Raw genomic sequence first — 20916 nt, 5'->3', positions numbered from 1 at the left:
TGGTGCCAAACCTTGATATTATGTTTTTATTATTAACACACAGCAAGATGCAAACACCATGTGGCACTAGCCAGTTTCATCCCGTTCCCTCTGTCATCCTTACGCCACCCACGCACATGCACAAACACCCTGTTTTGAGTGTGAGGCGGCCAGCTAATGAGCACGACTGAACCGTGATTTATCAACTAAATAATTAAACATGGTTGGTACCTTTTGGGTACCATATGGTCCCCTCCGGCGCTCTCTCAGCTGCTCCGCTGTGGACACTTGACCACAGAATAAAGTGTTTCTGGGTGTAACAAAACTTAGATTTTTTTTTTTTTTTTTGCTGGCTTGGAAGCAATCAAAAGGGCAACTTGACGTAATAATGAATGTGTCCTGTGTTTGAAATATACCAAAACATGCTGAGTTCATGGGAGCAGCTCAAGGTCTCAGCTGGACGTTTTCATATTGGGTGAAACCCTGATGGAGGAGCAGCTGCAGGAATGGGCCCTGGTTTGATCCAGCTGATTGATTGGGCGTAAAGCTGTTCATCACAACTGAGGTGACAAGGAGGCCCCTTGGGAAAAAGGTGGAGCCAAGGTAATCCCATTCCTTCCAGCCTGTAAATGGAAACCCTCCTGGAGACTACCGAGCATAGGCACTAAACAGATAACACCTCTAACCAGCCTTGATAAGCACAACAAGGAATGAACACCTCGACGTAAATCAGGTCTGTTTCCAGTGTGATAGCACTCCCTTTGAAATTCACTTCTGTTTTCTTATACTGCTGCCTTTCAAAAATGTATATTGTGTAAATACAGATGCAAACTAATGTGTTGGCAACCCCATTAAAGAACAATAAAAAGCCTTAAAGGGGCCATATCATGCAAAATCCCATTTTTAAGCTCTTATATACATTTTATTGTGCACCTGGCGTCTCTAGGAGTGGAAAAAAGTTGATTGTAGTCTGTCCAAGAGCTGCATAGATATCTATATTTCCTATTGTTTTCTATTACATTTTTTGAACAATTACGTCACGGTATTTTCTGCAGAGCTGCTAAATAAGGTCATGGACTTCTGGCTTACCAATTTCACGAATCTGCCATTTTTATAGATTTATTTTGTGGTCCAAGCAGAAGGATGCCGAGGCTACAAGGCTACGAGTGGGTAAATGAATTTTTTTTTTTTTACTACACCATCCCCCAGCATACTACAAAAATGGCTGAAAGAGGTGAAGTGGAACACTCTGCTACCTGGAGGGGGTGGGGTATAAAGTAGTGTCTCCTTTGGATTTAAAGGTATATAGCCACGTTATATGGTATATAGCCACGTTACAAGCTTTAAAAAGACCAAAAATGTTTTAAAATGATAAAATAAGGTCATAATCACCAAGCCTTCATCCTGATAATGTTTTGTGGATAAAAAATAGCCCCAGCACCGGGCGCGATTAGCAGATATAAACAGATGTGGCACCATCTAGCGACAGTATCGCAGAACTACCATAATGCCGGTTTGCTTAATTAATAAATCTAAATTAGACAATGCCTCACAGTAAAGCTGCAGCTCAGCGTGATCAAAGATTAATCGTTGTTAATTAAATACACTGATCTAACAGCCACTTTTAGAGCCTCATATCAAAACATTTACTCATGTCAATCAACTCTGTGGTCACATCTGAGCGAACAACAGGCCTAGCGTCCGCTTCAGTGAACACCAACGTTTATACTGTTTCCCCGGTGACATTCCGGTGTTTTACCTCTTGCAATCATATTTTTTTCCACTACATCTTGGACCATTCTTCATTATTTTGCTGGGAGATGTTAATAGCCATTAGCCGCTCCTTTGTTTTAACCCCCGCTGAGCAGTATGTGCTTCCGATAAAATCGTAAATAAACAAACAGACTGACACGTAATGATTTCAATGGGAAAGGGAAGGCATTAAAAAGCATGATATGCCACCTTTAAAATAAATTAATCAGTTTATTCTCACACCAACGTTTTTTGTAAAGTCTATCTCTTAATGTAACCATATTCATGCGTTAAGAAAAAACAACTTGGGCTAAGAAATAATATTTTAACTAAATCACCAGTGGTATAATTATCGGTGACCCTAACAATGCTGTTAAAAGAAATGTAACTGAAGCCTGTTTGACCTGTTTAAAAAAAACATCTGGAACGAGTAAAAATGAAGTCTTTTTTCACCTTCTCCCAGCGTCTGCTTCAGTAAGTCATGCTTCGCCTGCAGTTTGATGATGAGGTTACTCCCATTCAGGTACTCTTTAAATTTCTAGGAGGGGGAGAAGGACGTAAGAGTGAGTCAAAAGGAGCTAATCCATCACTACATTAGCTCAGTCAAACAGTGCAAAGTCAAAGAATAGGCAGAAATGAAATTTTGAGTACGGCTCAAGCTCACAGCAGGCCGTCGCTCATCAAGAGTCTCGGATCGCAGACCGGTCGACACAGACTTACCGAAAAGTAGAAGGTTTCAGTCTCTTGCTGGTTTGCTCTCCTTTTGGCTACATTGAGCTTGCTCATGTATGACTCAGAGGCCACCGACTTGATGGATTCAGTGGAGCGGCTGTGCTGAAAGGCATCCGACACGTCAAAGTCCTCCACTGTCAGCATGTCCTGGAGGGTTTGCATGGTAGCATCCAAGGTCTTCCTCACCTGGATACGGGCAGGGTGTGGAACGGAGTGAAGATAACAAAATTGTTGTTTTACCAGTAGTTCAAGTAACCGTATTCAGTTCTGACAGGGTGATGGTAATAATAGGTGCATCAGAATATAATCAAGGAATAAATTGAGAGCAGCCTGCAGGTCTAATATAAACCACAATGTTTTTGACATGACTATGAGGCTCTTTGATTTATAAATGCCATTCCCTGTAATAGCACAGCAGTTCAATTTTCCCTGTTAACACAACACAGGAATGGAGGGCTACAGAGTCATTACCACCTCTGTTTACATGTGTCTGCTCTTTATAAGAGAAAGCCTTGGCTTCAAGACAAAACAGCCAATCTCAGGGACATACAGGGTTTGGCTCCTGCGGAGCTGGGGGGATTGGGGAGTAATTGCAATGAGAACAGATGGTCATGTGGATATTTTGCTTTGTGTTTTGCCCTTCGGCGGCATGATAGCTCTAGGGAAAACGAGGAGCCGGCAGAAAAAGCTCATAAATCCTTACTTCTTCATTCTCGATCTTTAGTGTTGCTAACCGAGACTGCAGTTGGTGGTAACGCATCAGGAGCTCAGTTTGCACCGGCTGCTGGGCGCTGACCTGGCACACCTAAGGAGGATAAACAGGCCGGGTTAGACAAAACAACCTGAAGAAGTGTTTAAAGTTACTTTGTAACAAATAAAGATCCAGGAGAGTAGTGAGGGAACAGAACATATCAGATCTGACCTATAAAAACTGCATTTTTCCACAGTCCCTCTAAAATATATTTGACAGTATTTTATATGATACTTTCAGCCCTGATATGTTATCTTCAAAGGAAGTCTTCTCTGAATGTTTAGCGATTTGTAAATTATGTCTTATTTTGCTGACGCAGAATAGCTTTTTAATAATATCATTGATGATAATAATAACGATTTTAAATAAAGGCACATTTCAAATACCCAAGGTCACCTAACGGAGAAAAAAAATTATAATAAAACAATTGAAAAAATTTAACATTTTAAGTAGACTGTCTCTTTATTCCTGAAAAAGATTACATATTTGAAACCTTGAATGTGAAGGAATTCTAAACCAAGATAGTTCATCTACAGAGTTAGTTTATTAACATTATGGGTTTCTCTCCTTTTTAAAGAAGGAGGTAGGAAATTGTTTCAGAGTCCAGTAGAATTTGCTTTTGGCAGACTATCACAAAATAGCCCCACGCAGTTCAACGTCAAGGTCGAATTGGCTGATCAAGCCCTCATGATGGCTCCTTTTTACAGAGGCTACAGGCTTTCAAGGCAGAGAAGGAAATAACTACAACGTTAGCAAGTTGTGTTACTCAGCCAAATCAGAAACTAACCCTTTTTAAAATGTGGTTAATTTGCTCAGTTTGTTTAGTGTAATTTTTCCTGCAAAGATTATTTTTGTTTTCTCTCCACCGCTCTCAATGTCCCTCAATCACTTCCTTTAAGAGCCTTTTTTTTAGTTTTATTTTCTGCCCACTTTTGATCTAAAGTGAAACAAAGACAACCCAGCTGCTACTTCCTTTCAACAGAGCAACCCTAAGGCCACTTTAAAGAGCTGCTGTGCTATGGTTTGGTTTTCTGGCACCGGCACAATTGACATCTCGCAAACTATAAATCATCACTCTTCTTTTTTCCTTTTGAAACTCTCCTCCTTAACACTAGGATTTAGAAACTTGTGATTCTAGGTCTTGGAATCCTTTCTTTAAACTCCTTACACTGATAAACATTTCATTAAAATGAAACATTTAATCAGCTTAGGCAACATTATGAGCGCTCAATTTCTAATTCATAAACTCCCCCTCTTTTCTGTAGCAGCAGTCTAGGTTTAGTCTTAGTGTCTTTGGTTAATTTAGTTTTTTGTTGTTTTTTTAACCTGTTTTTATCATTAGAAAAAAGCCTTAGTGGGATTAACAGCAAATGCAATCTTTGATCTCAGATTATTAACTTGATTGATGTTAAATAAATCCGACAAATCCACAGAATTAACCTACTTCTGTATGTGTTATAACAATTTCTTACTGGGGAGGAAAGAATTGATTCTTCAGACACAACCATAATCGATCCCTGGACGGATTATATTTATGATTTGCATACATTAATATATTAACAACGTTTATCCACCGCTATAGCCGAAAGAAAAAGAAAGCATTTAGGTCCTCTCACCTCATCTCCCATGTGTGGCAGGTATTCAAAGCGCATCGGAGGACAGAACACCTGGTTATGCATATCCATGATCTTGTGCTTGTCACTGCGAGAGTCCAGGTTGTCCACCGCATTCTCAATGATATCCAGTCCCTCGTGGCGCGACGTCTCCAGGTTGTACTCTGCAGACAAGTACGTCCTGAAGGTGCGCGCCAAGCTGGCATGGTAGCCCAGATCACAGCACTTGGACGAAAAAAATAAAGGACAAATGACAATTTGAAAAAATTATAATTAGGTACCAATAAGAGGGACATCAAAAGGGGGGGGAAAGGTCACTGAAATGTTCTGGTGATTAACAGCTTCTTTAAAGAGTTTCAACAAGGCGAGAAGTTAAAAAAAAAAAACTAAACTGTGGCTTCAGTTTATTTAGAGGGTCTGCGACAAGAATGGATTGGTCCCCATTATTATGGTAACCAAAAGGTTTGAAGAGGTACATTTTCAAAATCGCAAACATTTTCTGTGATAATGTTTCCTATATGTTTTTGTACCATAATGAGATCGTAAAAAAGTGCAAATTCACTTGGAATAGGCCAGTGCCATTACTAAGGTGCACCAAGGTTTATTTTTAAGGTTGCAACGTTTCAATAATTAAAATCAATTTGCTGAAATAAAACATTACTGTTAGGTTAATTGGTCTCTCTAAATTCTCCTTAGGTGTGCGTGAATGGTTGTTTGTCCTGTCTGTCTCTGTGTTGCCCTGCGACAGACTGGCGACCTGTCCAGGGTGTACCCTGCCTCTCGCCCAGTGAACGATGCGACCCCATGAGGGATTAAGCGGGTCAGAAAATGGATGGATGGATGGATGGAACAGAAAAATGGCCTCAGTGTCTGAAGTTTTCTCTGGCTCCCGTTGCTGCACACTGCCAGTCAGATGACTGAAAGTAAGCCATTAAACTTAATTTGCTTAAGAAAACACAAATTCAGCTGTTTAGAAATATTGCAAAAACAGATGGTAATGGTGTGGCAGCTGAAGTAGCATCAAGTAGCATCACTGCTATTAATGTAATACCATTTTAAAACTACAATTGGTCAGCTACATGCAGCATGTGTATTTTGCAGCTGACTGCAGGCTGGCTTGAGCAGATAGACGAACCAGAACATCAGCATGTTAAAACTATGTTATTCCATAAAGAGCATAACAGCAAAACGTGATTATATTGTGTTTAATAAGGACTTCAAAACAGCTATTAAATATAGTGAGCATATATTTTATATTTTGCTATTAAAATACCCAAAGCACGTCACTGATAAAGTTACTAAAACTGTAGCATACATTATCTTACATAATTACTGGCAACAGAAGGCACAGCTACTGATTTTCTGTTTAACTAAATCATACAATAATTATTTTCTGAAATTGTGATACCATGACAAACCTTCTACTGATCCCTGTCTATTCTGCAAATAAAAATGTAAGCATTCCTCTCTGTCATAATAGAGAAGGTCCTTGATCAGTACTGTACATTATTTAAAGCACCTTAGAGGGCATGTTAGCACAATTTTAATCGACTAAATACCTAATCATGTCCTGCTACATGTTAATGTCTGAAGATAGAAGTTGGTGCTCATAGAATTACAGGAGCTGGCACAGCGCGGCACCAGTGATAATTACAGAGTCTTATCACACAGAGCTGTATGAAGTAACCTAATTAGGCAGAGGATGCTACTGATGAAGTTTAAAGGGAGCTGGGGGCAGCTGACAGCACTGTAAATCACCAAGTAAACACTCTTTAAAACTCTTTAGCGCCGAGGAAGTTGTCTCACCCCCTTCTGCACAAGCGTCATTTCGACTCTCTGTCAAGTCGGCTCAGCAGACCCAAGTCTAAAGGGAGTAAATTGGCCTTTTTTTAAAACAAGCACACACAGCGAGGATGTGTGCATACAAATCCGGAAGCAGCTGGGTGTAGAAGATGAGTGGAGCAGCTTTAATCCAAGCCCTGTCGGTGTCTCTCCTTCTCTTTGATTCTTTACATACAAATCAGCTTAAGCTAATTTCATCTACATCAGATTAGTTTTCAAGATATTTTGATATCAACATTACAGCTTGACACTACTAAGTAAACACCCACTGAGGTCTCAATTTATTTTCCTTCTTGCAGCAGTAGTAAAAGCATTGCAAAGGGTGTTATTCTCATGTCTTTTCGTTGAGTTTAGTTCTCTGTCTCCATGAGGGGAAGAACCATAAACCTTTGCAGGTGGGGTCAAAAAATGTTATAGTTTGAGTCCTAGTGCAAAGTGGACATCTGGTGTTAATCAGACATGACAAACAATGTGTTTTTTCCCCTATTGCTACCTTCCAGTGGTGAAAAGATCAGCAAGGATTACAGTTCAAGTAGCTGCAGCGCAGCAGGATTTGCGATGACACGGACCATTAAGTGTCCAGAAACCGGATCCACAACAGCGGCCCAACAACAAGGCAAAGAGGCGAATGTTCTCAAAACTTTCATCTATCATCCTCATATTATTAAGTGACAGCAAATAGCTTGCGGCAAGTCTTTTAATAAGCCGTGTTCACTGAATTATGACAATGTTTCATTACTGACTGAGCTCTAGACTGACTTGAAGCAAAAGGAGCTCCAGTACTGTGAAAAAAGTATTTGCCGAATTTAATTTTTTTATTTTTTCTTACTTTTGATACATTTAAATGTTTCAGATCATCAGATCAAATTTTAACATCAGACAAAGACACCAGAGTAAAAGCATAAAAAGCAGGGTCAAAGTTAAGTGGTTAATCAGAGTTAATTTCTGATTTTACAAGAGGAGCAGACCCAGATGGATTTGGATCGCTTTCTTACCTTAATAAATTAAATCAGCTTTTAAAGACTGCTTTTTGTGTTTGCTCCAGTTACTGTCTGATTAGAATTTTTTTTTTGATGATCTGAAATATTTAAGTGTGTTAGAAAGGCAAAAACAAACTACTATCTCAGGAATTACATACTTTTTCACAGAATATCAACATGGCTTTTTATGGGCAATATACACGTTTAATGTGGGGGGGAAAAGAACAATATTAGTATGAATTTTCTGATAAACTTCCCAAAGTAAACCTGTAGGAGCACTGAATGTAAAATGGAGTATTGGCCTTAACATTGCATCTAATAAATAACTGGTAACAACTATTATATGAGATCAAATTAATTATTTTTTCCACCCATAATCTTTAAAGTTTCCAGTCAGCTCTGCTGCTGCTTGTTCGTCATTCTGTGATCTGTCACTTCTGCTATACCAGTATTTATACAGTTTATAAACAAGCTTTTCCTGCTTTCAGCTTACATTTTCTTTTTCACTCTGATGCCACATATATCTGAGAGCAAGCACTGAAATGGACATTTTCTTGCAGAAGCTAAAATGAAAATTGGTTAAACAGAATGTCCATTGCATGGCGTATCATACAATAGAAAAAGGTGTAGGAAAATAAGTTAGAATTCAGTGTCAGTAATGATTTCCATTTATTATGACTGTAGTTAAACGAATTAGGCTGTGGCAGAATGGCCACATAGTCTGTAAATTAAGGGGAAACTTTGATGAGAATTTAAATAATGAAACAATGTCGTACCTCCCTGAAAAAGGTGTGCTGTGTAGATAGACAATAACTTAAGAATGATTTTTTAAAAGGGAATGTTTTCTTTTTTTAAATCCTTTATTAATCTTCTGTTTTCGGTAGGTCGACAGGCAGCGCGTCCCTTTGTGCTGAGCAACCAGAGCCGAACAGTTAAGCCTGAATTTAGAAAGCCCTTACACACAAAACACCGCAAACTAGTTTATGGCATTGCTGCTACTCTAAACTTTAAATACCACTGCCTCCTGTGAATTTTTCCGTACCTCTCGGCATTCGCCTCAGCAGCAAACCCAATAGCAACTAATGTGCGAGAACGAGACAGAGACAGACAGAGCAGACTTCATCTTGTCAACACTGATGAAGCCTCTTTAAATCATCGTGGAGAAATATGCTTTACATGGTGGCGTGCTGAAGCAAGGACAAATCTGTCCCGCCAAAAAGCCGACCGTCACCAAAAGTCTGTGTCAAGCTTTATTACGCAGCAATTAATAATGAATAAATGGCAGCATCTATGTTTACCGAGGCCAATGGAGCAGCTTGAAAACAAACAGCGAACAGGCTGAGAGGGAATGAGACATGAGAACAGATGGCGAGAAAAGTGACAGTGCTGCAGAGTTAAATCAACACAAGAGGTCCCAGCCGAGAGATACAAACAAACACATGCTCCGAGCGCATACTTACATCAATCATGTCGGAGACGTCGTGAATATAATATTTTGCCACCACTGCATTGGTTGCTGCCAGGTTCAACAAATAGTCATTCCGGGCTTTTGTGCACTTCAGCTTATTCTCTGAATACTTGGCTTGCCTCTGAGGAGGAGAGAAGAGAACAGGAGAAGTAGATAAAGGGAAAGTGCAGCTAAACTGAGCAACGGATGACTTTCCCTGTACACAACAGAAGCCTGTCTCTGGATGTTGAGACAGGAAGGGATGGCCAAGAAAGTTTGAAGAACAGCTCCAGAGAATCTGCCTCTAGACAGCAGGGCGTGCGAAAAACACAGCAGGAATTTGCATTTTGTTAATATTATTCCACTCTGAAGATTTTCCGCTGATGGGGTTCTCGGTAGTTTACCAAAAAGTCACATCAAATGGCTTTTAAATGTCACCTCTATTATGTCCCATTCTCCTTACGGAATATTTAACTTTTCCATAGATGACTGCAGAGCATCAAGTCACTGATGGTGTATCAGTGTGAACACATTGCAATGCCAACTTGTATTTTGGAACACTGAAAGGAGCAACAAGCGTGGGATAGAAATGCTGTGTTGAGCAGGATCCACAAACCCCAGCTGGTGAAAAGACCCAGAAATCCTAATAATCAGAGTTGCAAATGTTAGACATTGGTAATTTCGCTCCTTTCCATATCGTACTGCTGCCGTTTTGGTATTTTTGTGCCCTGCCGTTTCGAGTATGGTTGAAGAAAAATAGAGTAATTTGCCTCACAGGTTTTGTGTAAACCTGTTTTTTTTCAAACAACAATTACATTTTCTTTTTTCATATTTCACTGTGATAGCCAGCTGTAAGGTAAAATGTGGTAATCTAACTCCAACAGGTATCATCTACCAGCCAGTGGTTACTAAGGCTACGTTCACACTGCAGGTGTTAATGCTCAATTCCAATTTTTTTGTGAAATCAGATTTTTTTGCGTGGTCGTTCACATTTCCAAATATATGCAACTTGTATGCAAACGAAATTTCGTTCTGTATGCACTTTGTGCATACAAAATGACAAATAAAGATGTCTAAGTCTAAGTCTATCTCTTGTGTGAACTGAATGCGTTTAACCTAAGTGTCCTGCATGCGCACTCGAGGACGCGATGACGTCACACGTAGCAAGCGTCCTCAGTGTTTGCAGAAGTAAACATGGATTATAATGCTGGTGCGCATTTTGCGGTCATTAATTTATTTTCTAACCGGAGCTTTCTCTCCATTGACTGCTCTTCTCATTGTAGTCCCCCATGGGTGTCATCTCTCTTCCCGCTTCTGCATAGCAGGACGCAGAATAGTGACATTTGTCGAGTATCGGTGACGTATAAATGCGACCCGGCCGTACAGACACCGGTCGAATTTGAAAAGATCAGATACGTATCGGATTCAGGACCACATATCCAAGTGGCCTGGGTCGCATTTGAAAATATCCGATCTGTGTTGTTCAGACTGTCATAAAAAGATCAGATCCAGGTCGCATAAGGGCAAAAAAAAAAAACGGAATTGGGTCACTTCAGGCTGCAGTGTGAACGTAGCCTCAGTTAGCTGGGTTTATTCAGGGGCCCTAATCTTTCTAACTTCTTAAGAGTTAATTGGTCATTATGGAGATAAAAACCACATCCCACGGAAATATGGTGTAATTTAAAATCTTCATAAAATAGGAAAACAATTGAAATAAATTGCACACTCACCAGTCACCTACTTTTTCAAACAAATTATAATATAGGCTACTCCAGAAACTGCGGACCTAATGGAGTTTTCACACACAACTGTCTCTTGGGTTTCCAGAGAAAGATAAAAAAAAAAAAAAAGAATTTTGGACATATTTGGACATAGAAAGATTGGGAAAAGCTTGTTTCTATCTCTGAAACATTCAGACGGCAGGATAAGAATTTGGCCAGCTCAGGCTGGTGATTGCGTAATCATATGAGGAATATAGTCTCTCACTTTGGTCACATAAAAATGGTTTATGAGATCACTGTACCTCTATGGCCTCCACAGTTACCAGATCCTCATCTAAGAGACATCTTTGCTATGAGGGGAAACAGTAGATGTGCTTCTTGGATGTGAGAGAATCTGATCACATCCTGTCAATTTTGGACCTAAATCTCTGAGGAACGTTTCTGACACAAATGACACATTAACCGCCTGCTTTAAGTTGTTTTTGAATAAAGTTCTCTGCAGTGCATTCGGTATTATTTACTACAGTCCTGTTTGTTTTAAAACCACTTCTTATTCTCATACCAACTTCAGTATTTCAGCTGAGAACATTTCAGTTTGTTGATGTTTCCAACAGTCTTTGAAAAAAGAAACAGCTCTGTACTCTGAGCAGGAAAAGAGTTAGTACTAATACATGTAGCACCCAACTGTCTCTCGTAGAAACAGAATAAAATGTAACATTAGCCCTAAACCAGCACTGGAAAAACTTTAGTGGTACGTCCTCTTTATGCTGAGTAACACGATACAGTTATTAGTTTTCAATAATACTGAACAGGTTTATAAATAATTGCATGAAAGAAATATGTTGAGATATTCTTGATTGCTGTCTAACATTTAAATTAACTGAATTTGAGCCGAAGATGGAGGTGCAGGGTGACTATATCTGACAATAGAGGTAAAAAAAAACAAAACTAGAAACTCCATGTCCAAAGTTAACAGGTTTGTTTAAAATTCTGTTATGGTTTAAATATGATTTAAACTGAGGTTTAAGTTAAAAGCTGGGAGTTGTCTTTTAATTCAATTTTTCAAAGTTACAATATTTATGCTACACTGAGTTTGTAGCATAAGTTTTTTATAGTTTTCCATATATTGCCTCATTAAAAAAAATTTTTTTGATTAGGTTATTGCTAAAAGAAATTAGTTGTACTGTATTTTATTTAGGGTTATCAAAGTAAAGTGAGCTGAATACAAATGAGTAGATCAACCCATGTATCCTTTTGCTTCCACTTAATCACATAAACATAACAAATCACATGTATTGTAACAACAAGTGGGGTCTTTTTGATGGCACCACAGCTGAATATTTATTAAGTAGGCATATATGCAACAACTGCTTACCTTTTCAGCGCTTAAATTGTTTGACAGATTAAAGTTACCCGCTTTAGTTCTGCATTATTGATTTTTTACATTGCACAATGACATCGATGAGTTTTCTATTTTCTGTCTCAAAAAGCTATTGTGCCAATAGATGGAGGGAAAAGTGAGGAACTGATTCCCCCCCCCCCCCCTCCCCTTGCCTTCAACCCACTTCCACGCAGAGTAATGAGAGAAAAGCTTAGAGCTGAGTGACAGGGAAATGAGAGACGAACTCTCATTGCGACTCTGCCTTATAAATAGAGCGTTGCTACCGGGGCAGGTGGAGCCACTGAAGTTAGCAGCCTGACGATAAAGGAAAAACTCTAACATCGTCTGTGTTTTGATTTCCTGCACCTCAGAGATAATAGGAGTTTCCATTTTTGCATAAAGAAATTCAGGAGAGAGCTCGAAATATAAAATGCATGGCAGCATCTGAAGGACAGAAGGCTGCAGAGACTAAGAGCCTGGCTCGGCTGGCAGAGAAAGCTGAAATCTGCATAAGCTGGAGAGGGAGTTGGGTTATTGCTCAGTGTGCATCTGGCTGCAGACCTCAGACTGCTCCTAGGAGTGTCTGACATTATATTGCTGTCTCTCTGCAAGTCTCTTCCTCTTCAGGGTTTCCAGCTCAAACCATAAACATTTAAAATTGATGAGAAGCTCTTCAAAGTGTTTTCAAGCCTAACTCCTGAGTGGATAGGTGAGAATTTATGTAGCATGTACGAATCCCATGTTCGACGTAATTACACGACACTCCTCGTCTTACGCATGCTTACCTTTTCTTTCATCTTCTCAATTTTTCTGACAGAGCTGCGCCTCGGCTGGCGGTCTTCGTGACGTAGAAGGTTGACGTTAAGATCTCCTGACTTGCTAAACTGCTTTTCCTCCTGCTTTTCAGCATCTTTCAGCTTGCTCTCTGCGCTGATGCTCTCCGTGTGGTACATGTGGTATGTCTTCATCACCTGCGAGACGACAAAAAGACACATTTATCATTGTTTCAATCATACGAGTAGATTGTTTTCTTTATTTCTCACAGCAGCAATCTTAACTCATGTGTGTTTATGAATTTCAGAAGCGCAACTCATCAAAACACCTGATTTTTTTTTCTCAACACGTCAAACTGTCTGTCGTGAGCTAGATCTGTCAATAGAGATTAGTTCTCTCAGGAGATTAGCTGGAGTAGCACAAAACAAGACAGTTTCTGCCACCGTAAGATTAAGCCTTAAAAATGTATAGTAGTTCATATGGCAGCCATTTTCTAAAATAGCAAACCACATCACTTTTAAAAGAAAAAGTTATTTACACAGATGCGATATGTGATTTAAAAAATAAATAAATAAATTTTTCCTTTAACGTTAAGTTTTTTCATATTTGTTTAAAAAAATTATGTGACTTATTACAACCATTTAATCATTACCATTTAACTACAATTATAATTTAATTAGTTTGAAGTATGTTTTGAAAAAGCTGAATTCCTTTTGTTTAATAAGTTGGTTGTTTTACAGCAAAGTAAAACCACCCAAACAATATTGAAACAGCAACAACAACAAAAACAACTACATCTAAGGTTTTGCCATAGATTGCACCTCATACCACAGCATGCAGTGCATATAACCAAAGAGACAATAGTCAACACTAAGTAATGCAGTAGAAAAAGATGAAAAATAGTATTCAGTTGAAATATTCTTGATCTAGCACTCCTTTTAAAAGACCAACGCTCTGGCAAGCCGTTAGCTTGACTAGCTTGACTATTGATTTTTCAAACTGAAATAACTCCCCGCCTCAAGTAAGATACTGATTGTTTAAAATCCACAATCCCCAATATAAAAAAATAAGAATTTCAAATCTAATAGGGGGCACTGGTACCAGAAACAGAATATGGCCAGCACAAATCCAAGTATATTAACGAACCCTGATCTTGCTTTATGTAAAATAAAGAATTACCTTTGTACTTTAGGTTTACTGCTTAAATTCTTTTTATGTCACAATAAATTGGCAATATGTCAATGGGTTGCTCAGTCAAAACTTAGAGTAGAGAGAGCAAAGACATCATCACTGTACACAAAACTAAAAAATAAGGAAAAAACAGAGAATAGAACGAAAAACTTGTTAAACTGCTGATTAAGTATTTAGATGAAACAACATATCAGTTTAAAAGGTTATCAGCAAGAATTGTTCAACGCAAAATAAAAATAAAAACAGATTTAGCATTGTTTGAACCCCCCCCCCCCATTGAATGTGTTTTTATAGATCCAAGATATTAAAAATAGTTGAAAAACTAGTTGAAACTGAAAAAAGACAAATGTTGAAACTGAATGTCAAATATAAGATCTTAACATATTAAAAATCATAAGTGAAACAAATTTTTCTTTCATGTTTAGATTTTTTTCCTTTTTGTTTCAGTTGCAGATTTTTGTATTTTCAGATTCAAATTTTACACTTTCAAGTTTCAAGCTCAGATCTGGCGAGGGGGTCTGGGCATTGAATCAGCTGTGGGAAGATGATGGACAGCAGCCCCCACAAATGAAGTGTCATCCTGCGTCACGTTGTTTTCATGAATTATATAGGAAGTTTGAACAGTTTGCTGGTTACGTTTCAGATATTACTGTATATAAACTGTATTAGCATATCTGCCTTAGGAAACTAGCATTAAAATTTGCACTGAACTAAGCTTTGTAGTTGGTAATTGACAAAGTTTAGCAGGAAAGGATGAAAGTATCACATTTTCTTAAAAATGAAAGAAACTTTAGTAAACCTTTTATTTTAAATATATGCTTTTTTCAGAAGGCAGTTTTAATTAGGTTTGTTTCAATGATACAATAAATCTGACCATTTACTGGCTCCATATATTCTTTCTTCTCATGGTGAATATGCTGGGTAGTACATATAAACAAATACAAGCTCAAACGTGGATTAATAGATGTCACTTGAGGCCTAAAACCAAAATTGACAACACACACAGCTATGTGCTGTCTTTATTTACACACCAGCCACACTGGTGCAATGAAATGCAACAGTGTTATTGTTGGTTTGATGCCTCCTTATCTCTGCCTGCAGTGTGAATAAGAAAAAAAATCTTTAAAGAAAATGTCATCTCTCTCCCAGAGTTTACGTTTTTGAAAGTCTACTTTGATTTTTGCCTTTCCGATGATGCCTGGTGGATCTGTTTGAGATGTAACAGACCGGAAAACACAGATGATTCAACTTGAGGATTATTTAAATGGATCCAGGGTTGTTTACAGTTTAGTCTCATTTGTCAAATCTTCAATTTACCGTCTCACCCCCAGCTCTTTTCCAAGTGTTGATTTTCCATGTTTTGTGCAATTATTTTGTTACTTTGATCTCTTCTAACACACTAAAAAGATTACTTCCTCCTCAAAACATAAAAAAAGCATAATGAGACAAGAAAGAAGTCCCTTCAGTATGTCCTAACCTGTCCCAGATGCTTGTCGAGAGGCGCTCCTCTTAAATATTTAAGCCTCTAAAGGACAGTCCAGATGCGAGGAACATCTTCAAACATCTCAAGTGGAAGTAATTTTCTATAAGCACCTCAGGATGTTTGACAGTCAATATAAACAGTTACCGAACATCCAGGATACCTTTTATCTGGAAGCTGCACATAAAAGATTTCTGTTGGGTGACGCAACTACAGTTTCCCACTACTTCTTCTGTCACACTGTTTGGTATCTGCCTTTCATTTCATGAGTGTATAAAAATATTAAGTTTAAGGTCGATGACCTTTCTACACATCTGATTTCTCAGCATATATGTGGTGTGTTCAAATTATGGGGCAGCATCCGTCAAAGGCTAGATTTGTTGGTCGATTTAGACAAAGCGAGGCAATGAAGGTTCCTCCAAATATGTCCTTCTTTTCTCCAGATTTAAAGGATGGGTCCAGTGTACCCTTCGTGGCCCGTCAATTAATTATGGGATAGCCCATGATTTATTGTGAGTCCAATTGTTCAAACAGAAAGACTCTCTCTTCCACCAGAAAAGAAGGTGGAAGAGAGAGTCAAAAACTGGATTCATCCCCTTTTGTGACACAAAATGTATTTTTACAATGTTTTTAGGCATGAAAACCTCAAATACCTGCTTGGTTTATCAAGATATCACTTAAATGGCAAAGCGCTGCAGTGTTTTCAGAGACGTCCGTTCCCGCTGCGCTAATAGGCAGCTCACCTCACCTGCTGTCAGCTGACCGAGCGGTTGAGGCTCGCTATACTCAGGGAAAACGTCCGACTCCTAGCACCTTGTTTTTAAACTCCTAGTGGCAAAGCTGACCCAAAGCGCAAACAAAATAAGCCGCTGCTTAGGACCCTGGAACCAGTGGGGGTCTGACATAAATGTTTGAATTTGAACAATTACCTTGGATCTAAAACTTTTTTTTAGATCAAAAAAAAAACAAATTTTTTTATTGAGATTGACAATACTTCTAAATATCTGTTGATGGTTTCAGCAGAAATAAACTTTAATGGTATTGCTTTTTTACTATTTAAATTTAATATTTAAAGGAATTAGCTCGTTTACTTTGTAAAAGTGTAATCTTCACTCTTCAATGGTTGTGTTACCATAGCTACAGTCTGATGATGAGTTTAATCCTTTCTTTGTGACAGCACGGTTCGCTCACATATACATCTCAGCAAAGAATAACCAATTATCACTGACTGCTCAGCCAATTAAATGGGGCCCCCCTCTCCCCGATTCCACCAAATTTGTGTTGAAATGCTGTTTCATGGGGCCCCAAATCTAATTCTGCTTAAGCCACGCCCGATTCAACCTGGCTTTCAACACAGCGGGGAGGTTAAACACAGATATAATTCAGTCTGGTGATATCTAATGTTTCATGTTTGGTTTATTTCTATTCTTCATTTGTTACTGAGCAAACCTGGCTTGGCTGAGATTAAAGTTTATCTTCATCACAGGATACTTTTATTTAACTTTATTGTCATATTTGATATTTTATTTAGAAATGAATAATTCACTCATCTTTAACACATGACTGAGATGATGGCACAACTGCTGGAAATCCTCAACGATTAAATAATAAAAATGGAGCAAAGGTTTGGGCTTCATCATCAACGGCTTCACAGCTCTGTGCTTCAGGCTGTCACGGTTGCTATGCAACAGCGGTTACGCTAAAGTAAGGGCGGGAACGGCTCTGATGTATGCAGCCCCTGAATTCGGACAAAGCTATCATGTGATCTCCAGCTGTGCCAGGCTACCACAGATTTTTGGCATGTCCAAAAAGTCTCCTGGGTGAGGAGCATTACTCAGACTTACTACACATAAACAACCCTGCAAAGAAGTTTACGCAAATGCAACACAATTTTGTACAAATGGAGCAGCATGTAAATGTGGATACACTTTGGAGTCTATGCTATTTCACAGTCTGACAGTAACACATCTTCAACAGACTTGTGATGGGTGCAATGCTCCTGTAGGGTCGTGTCCTTGCTGATCTATCAGAAGCTTGTGTAACCCTTACCTGGGACTGTTTTCCCATTCCTTTTATTATGAAAGCCTCAGCTGGCATATGTTACCATTCCTCTGCGCTTGTTTAGACTGAAAGTGTTAAAGTATAGTTTCTGTTTCGAGAGTAATTTACTACTAAAGAAGTATTCAACATATTCCATGTGTGACCACTTCTTCGGGACAAAATAACTGGACGAGACACAGAGGTGTCCAACCGCTGACAGGGGCCGATAACATTTGGTGCCGAAACCCGAGCCCCGAAAGAGGAATACCACGTTTTGGTCTAGAGACCACAGAGGAGATGACATCGCAGCCCGGCCGGCCACAGAAACGGAGGCGTGCCAGAAAACAGTTGAAAAGCACTGGTATATAGGAACAAGGGTTGTGGTGTCTGAGAGATAAAGAAATATATCCTCATGGTACCAGAGCGTAGGACTCCGTGTGAGTGTGACAATGACCGACGTGTCGAAATCGAAAGAGCTCCCGGAGATTTTCTTAATGTGCAAATAGGATTACATCTGCTTATATCAGGGGTTTAAGTTATTGCTGCCCTATCAGGATGTGCAATGTTTGATCTCAAACTAATGCAAAAACCAAATAAAGCAGATGCTCCAAAACATGCATTGGTCAAGCGGGACAAAGTCATTATAAGTGGAGATCTAATAGAAAACATACAACCCCTCTCTCTACAGATATGGAAGACAATACAGGAAGGATGAAAAGATCTTCCATGTAAAAATAAAAGTATTCTATATCTTGTGGAAACAATACAATACTGGAGGTGATCTATGTTAAATATTGGGATAGAAATAAGACTTCACGCTTGTGTGGAATCCAGCAACAGATTGTATTAAATGAGGCAAAAATATATTTAGAACCACTTCAATACATGCAGCATAGAAATTCCTAGCCTGGTTATAAATACATATATATATATATATATATATATATATATATATATATATATATATATATATATATATATATATATATATATATATATATATATATATATATATATATATATATATATTTACTATAAAATCTTATCTCCAAGTCGTCTCCTGCAATTACATTACTATACCTGCATAATGAGGTGTAAAAAGCTGCGGTGGAATGATGACCTATCCTGGGAATATGCCGCCTCTCTTCTAATGGAGGCCTAATGTTCACAACATAGGAAGAAATGATGCACTATTAAATAATACGCTGCTGTAAAAATAGCCAGGCCTCCTTACAGAATTCATTTGTTTTTGCCTTTTTTCACTCTTAGGTGTGCAGGAGCCTCAAACTAATTTTTGCATCAGATATAGATATCCAAAGGTAATTAAAAAAGCAGTCGTCAAATGCTAGTTTTAGCTATTTACTAAGAGAATCTACCTAACTAAGTTAAAAATAATTTTTAAAATGGACCCTGTTCATGGAACTAGACCATACTAAGAAATCCGCATAACGGAGCTACCAGCTTTACAAAATTCATAAAATAAATAAAGTTCAATACAGCGCTAATGGGCTTATTAAGAAACAATAAATTAGTCAGAGCATGAACCAAAAAATTACAGCTGCATCAACACCCAGCACCTGCTACAGAGTCTCCAAGTCAGTGTTGATGTGGTTGTTGACAAAAGAATACCTGTAAGTGAGACTGACGCGCCGATATGAGGCACGAGGTGGTGGATCAGAGAGAGATAAGAGGAGCTCAGTCTTTATTGATCCCAGGGGGAGATGTTGTCGCCACGGCAGGAAATTAACACAGGTAGAAACCGAGAGAACAATGTTTAACTGATCCATGTTGATGACACTAGCGTCAGGAAGTGCAACTTTTCCTTCATTTTCTCATGTTATTGCCACTGCTAATATCAAGTTAAATATACCTACAACAGAACACATTAAAAAAAAAGGTAAATGGCTGCGGCAGTCAACAAGAAAGCTATAATTATGGGGCTATTTTGTGTGGAAGGCAAACACAAAGTAGTGCATAATTGGAAAATGACACAGAAATATGAAAGTGAAAGATTTGAACCACCATCCATCCATCCATCCATTTTCCAATTCCCCTCACTACTGGGGTCGTGAGGGGTGCTGGTGTCTATCTCCAGCTGTCAATGGGCGAGAGGCGGGGTACGCCCTGGATAGGTCGCCAGTCCATTGCAGGATTTGAACCACCCTTCACTATAAATGTAGTTGCACAGCTTTTTGTATTAGTATTTTGTTGTTGTTGTAGTAGTTTCATCTTTCAGCTGACCAGACTCCCTTACATGACAACACGATTCAAGTAGGGGACATGCGTTAGCTGTGTACATGTGCATGATCCCTGCCAAACTGCAAACTGAACTCCTCCAGGCTTTCTTTTAACAACAGCTATCTTTTTGTCTCCCTCCAATAAAGAATGGGTTTGTGGCATGCAAAACTAATAGCTGTCCTGTCAACAGACTCTCCAACCTGAACTGTGCATGTCTACAGCTCTTCCAAAGTTACCATGAAGCTCTCGCCTGCTTCTCTGATCAATGCTCTCCTTGCCCAGCCGGTCAGTTTATGTGGGCAGTGATGTCTTTGTCAATTTGCAGTGGTAACATTTTCAGATGACTGACAGTACACTTAGTATGTGGTTTTCTATACTAATCCTGCTTTAAACTTGGTCTCCATGAGGCTGTTTATTCATTCACATTCTCTCTGAGGCCTTTGCAGCACAACTGGATTTATATCAAGATTATGTGAATCAACTCAGATGGACTCGATTTACTAAGTGTGCCTCTTGAAGGCTAGTTTTCATCTAGGGCCAAGTATGTACTACTTTGTCGTTCACAAAAGTCCCCAACAAAATACATCGAGATTTGTGGTTATAATGTGACAAAATAGAAACAAGGGTAAGTGGTACAGATACGCCTGCAAGCCACAGAAAGTACTAACAAGAGTACAGTGAACCAATATTTTTTTTAAATATACAAACACAAACGTATCTGTCTTATAAGGTCAACCTTTATGCAAATATTTTAAAAAAATTAAGACTACTGTAACAAGCCAGACAGACGACCTGAAAATTCAACCACAAGTGAAGAGTGTTTAAACAGATTTATTTTGATTATTAAACTGCTGGGAGACAGGAAACTTGTGGAGGCACCAGCAGGAATCTCTGATAGACAGGTCAGAGGCTGAAGAAGAGTCTAGAATGGCAAAAAAAGACTCAGAAAAAAGCCACTAACCTTTTTCAGAATCCAGACAGGAAACTTGGTTCTG

At 38.8% G+C, this 20916-nt stretch overlaps 1 protein-coding gene across 2 annotated transcripts in view; it reads right to left on the bottom strand.

Annotated features, from left to right (window-relative positions):
* The window catches only part of srgap3 (SLIT-ROBO Rho GTPase activating protein 3), an 89670-nt gene that overhangs the window by 15730 nt on the left and 53024 nt on the right, over window positions 1-20916 (bottom strand). For both annotated transcript variants that reach the window (XM_036124757.1, XM_036124758.1), the window contains exons 5-10: window positions 12984-13169; window positions 9110-9238; window positions 4831-5052; window positions 3167-3268; window positions 2452-2649; window positions 2185-2269 (exon numbers count right to left, since the gene is read on the bottom strand). In XM_036124757.1, the coding sequence (XP_035980650.1) occupies window positions 2185-2269; window positions 2452-2649; window positions 3167-3268; window positions 4831-5052; window positions 9110-9238; window positions 12984-13169 (922 nt within the window). The remainder of the gene's footprint in view (window positions 1-2184; window positions 2270-2451; window positions 2650-3166; window positions 3269-4830; window positions 5053-9109; window positions 9239-12983; window positions 13170-20916) is intronic.

Source organism: Fundulus heteroclitus, chromosome 20 (genome assembly GCF_011125445.2).
Source record: "Fundulus heteroclitus isolate FHET01 chromosome 20, MU-UCD_Fhet_4.1, whole genome shotgun sequence".
Lineage (NCBI taxonomy): Eukaryota > Metazoa > Chordata > Actinopteri > Cyprinodontiformes > Fundulidae > Fundulus > Fundulus heteroclitus.
This window is presented reverse-complemented; position numbering and strand designations above follow the sequence as displayed.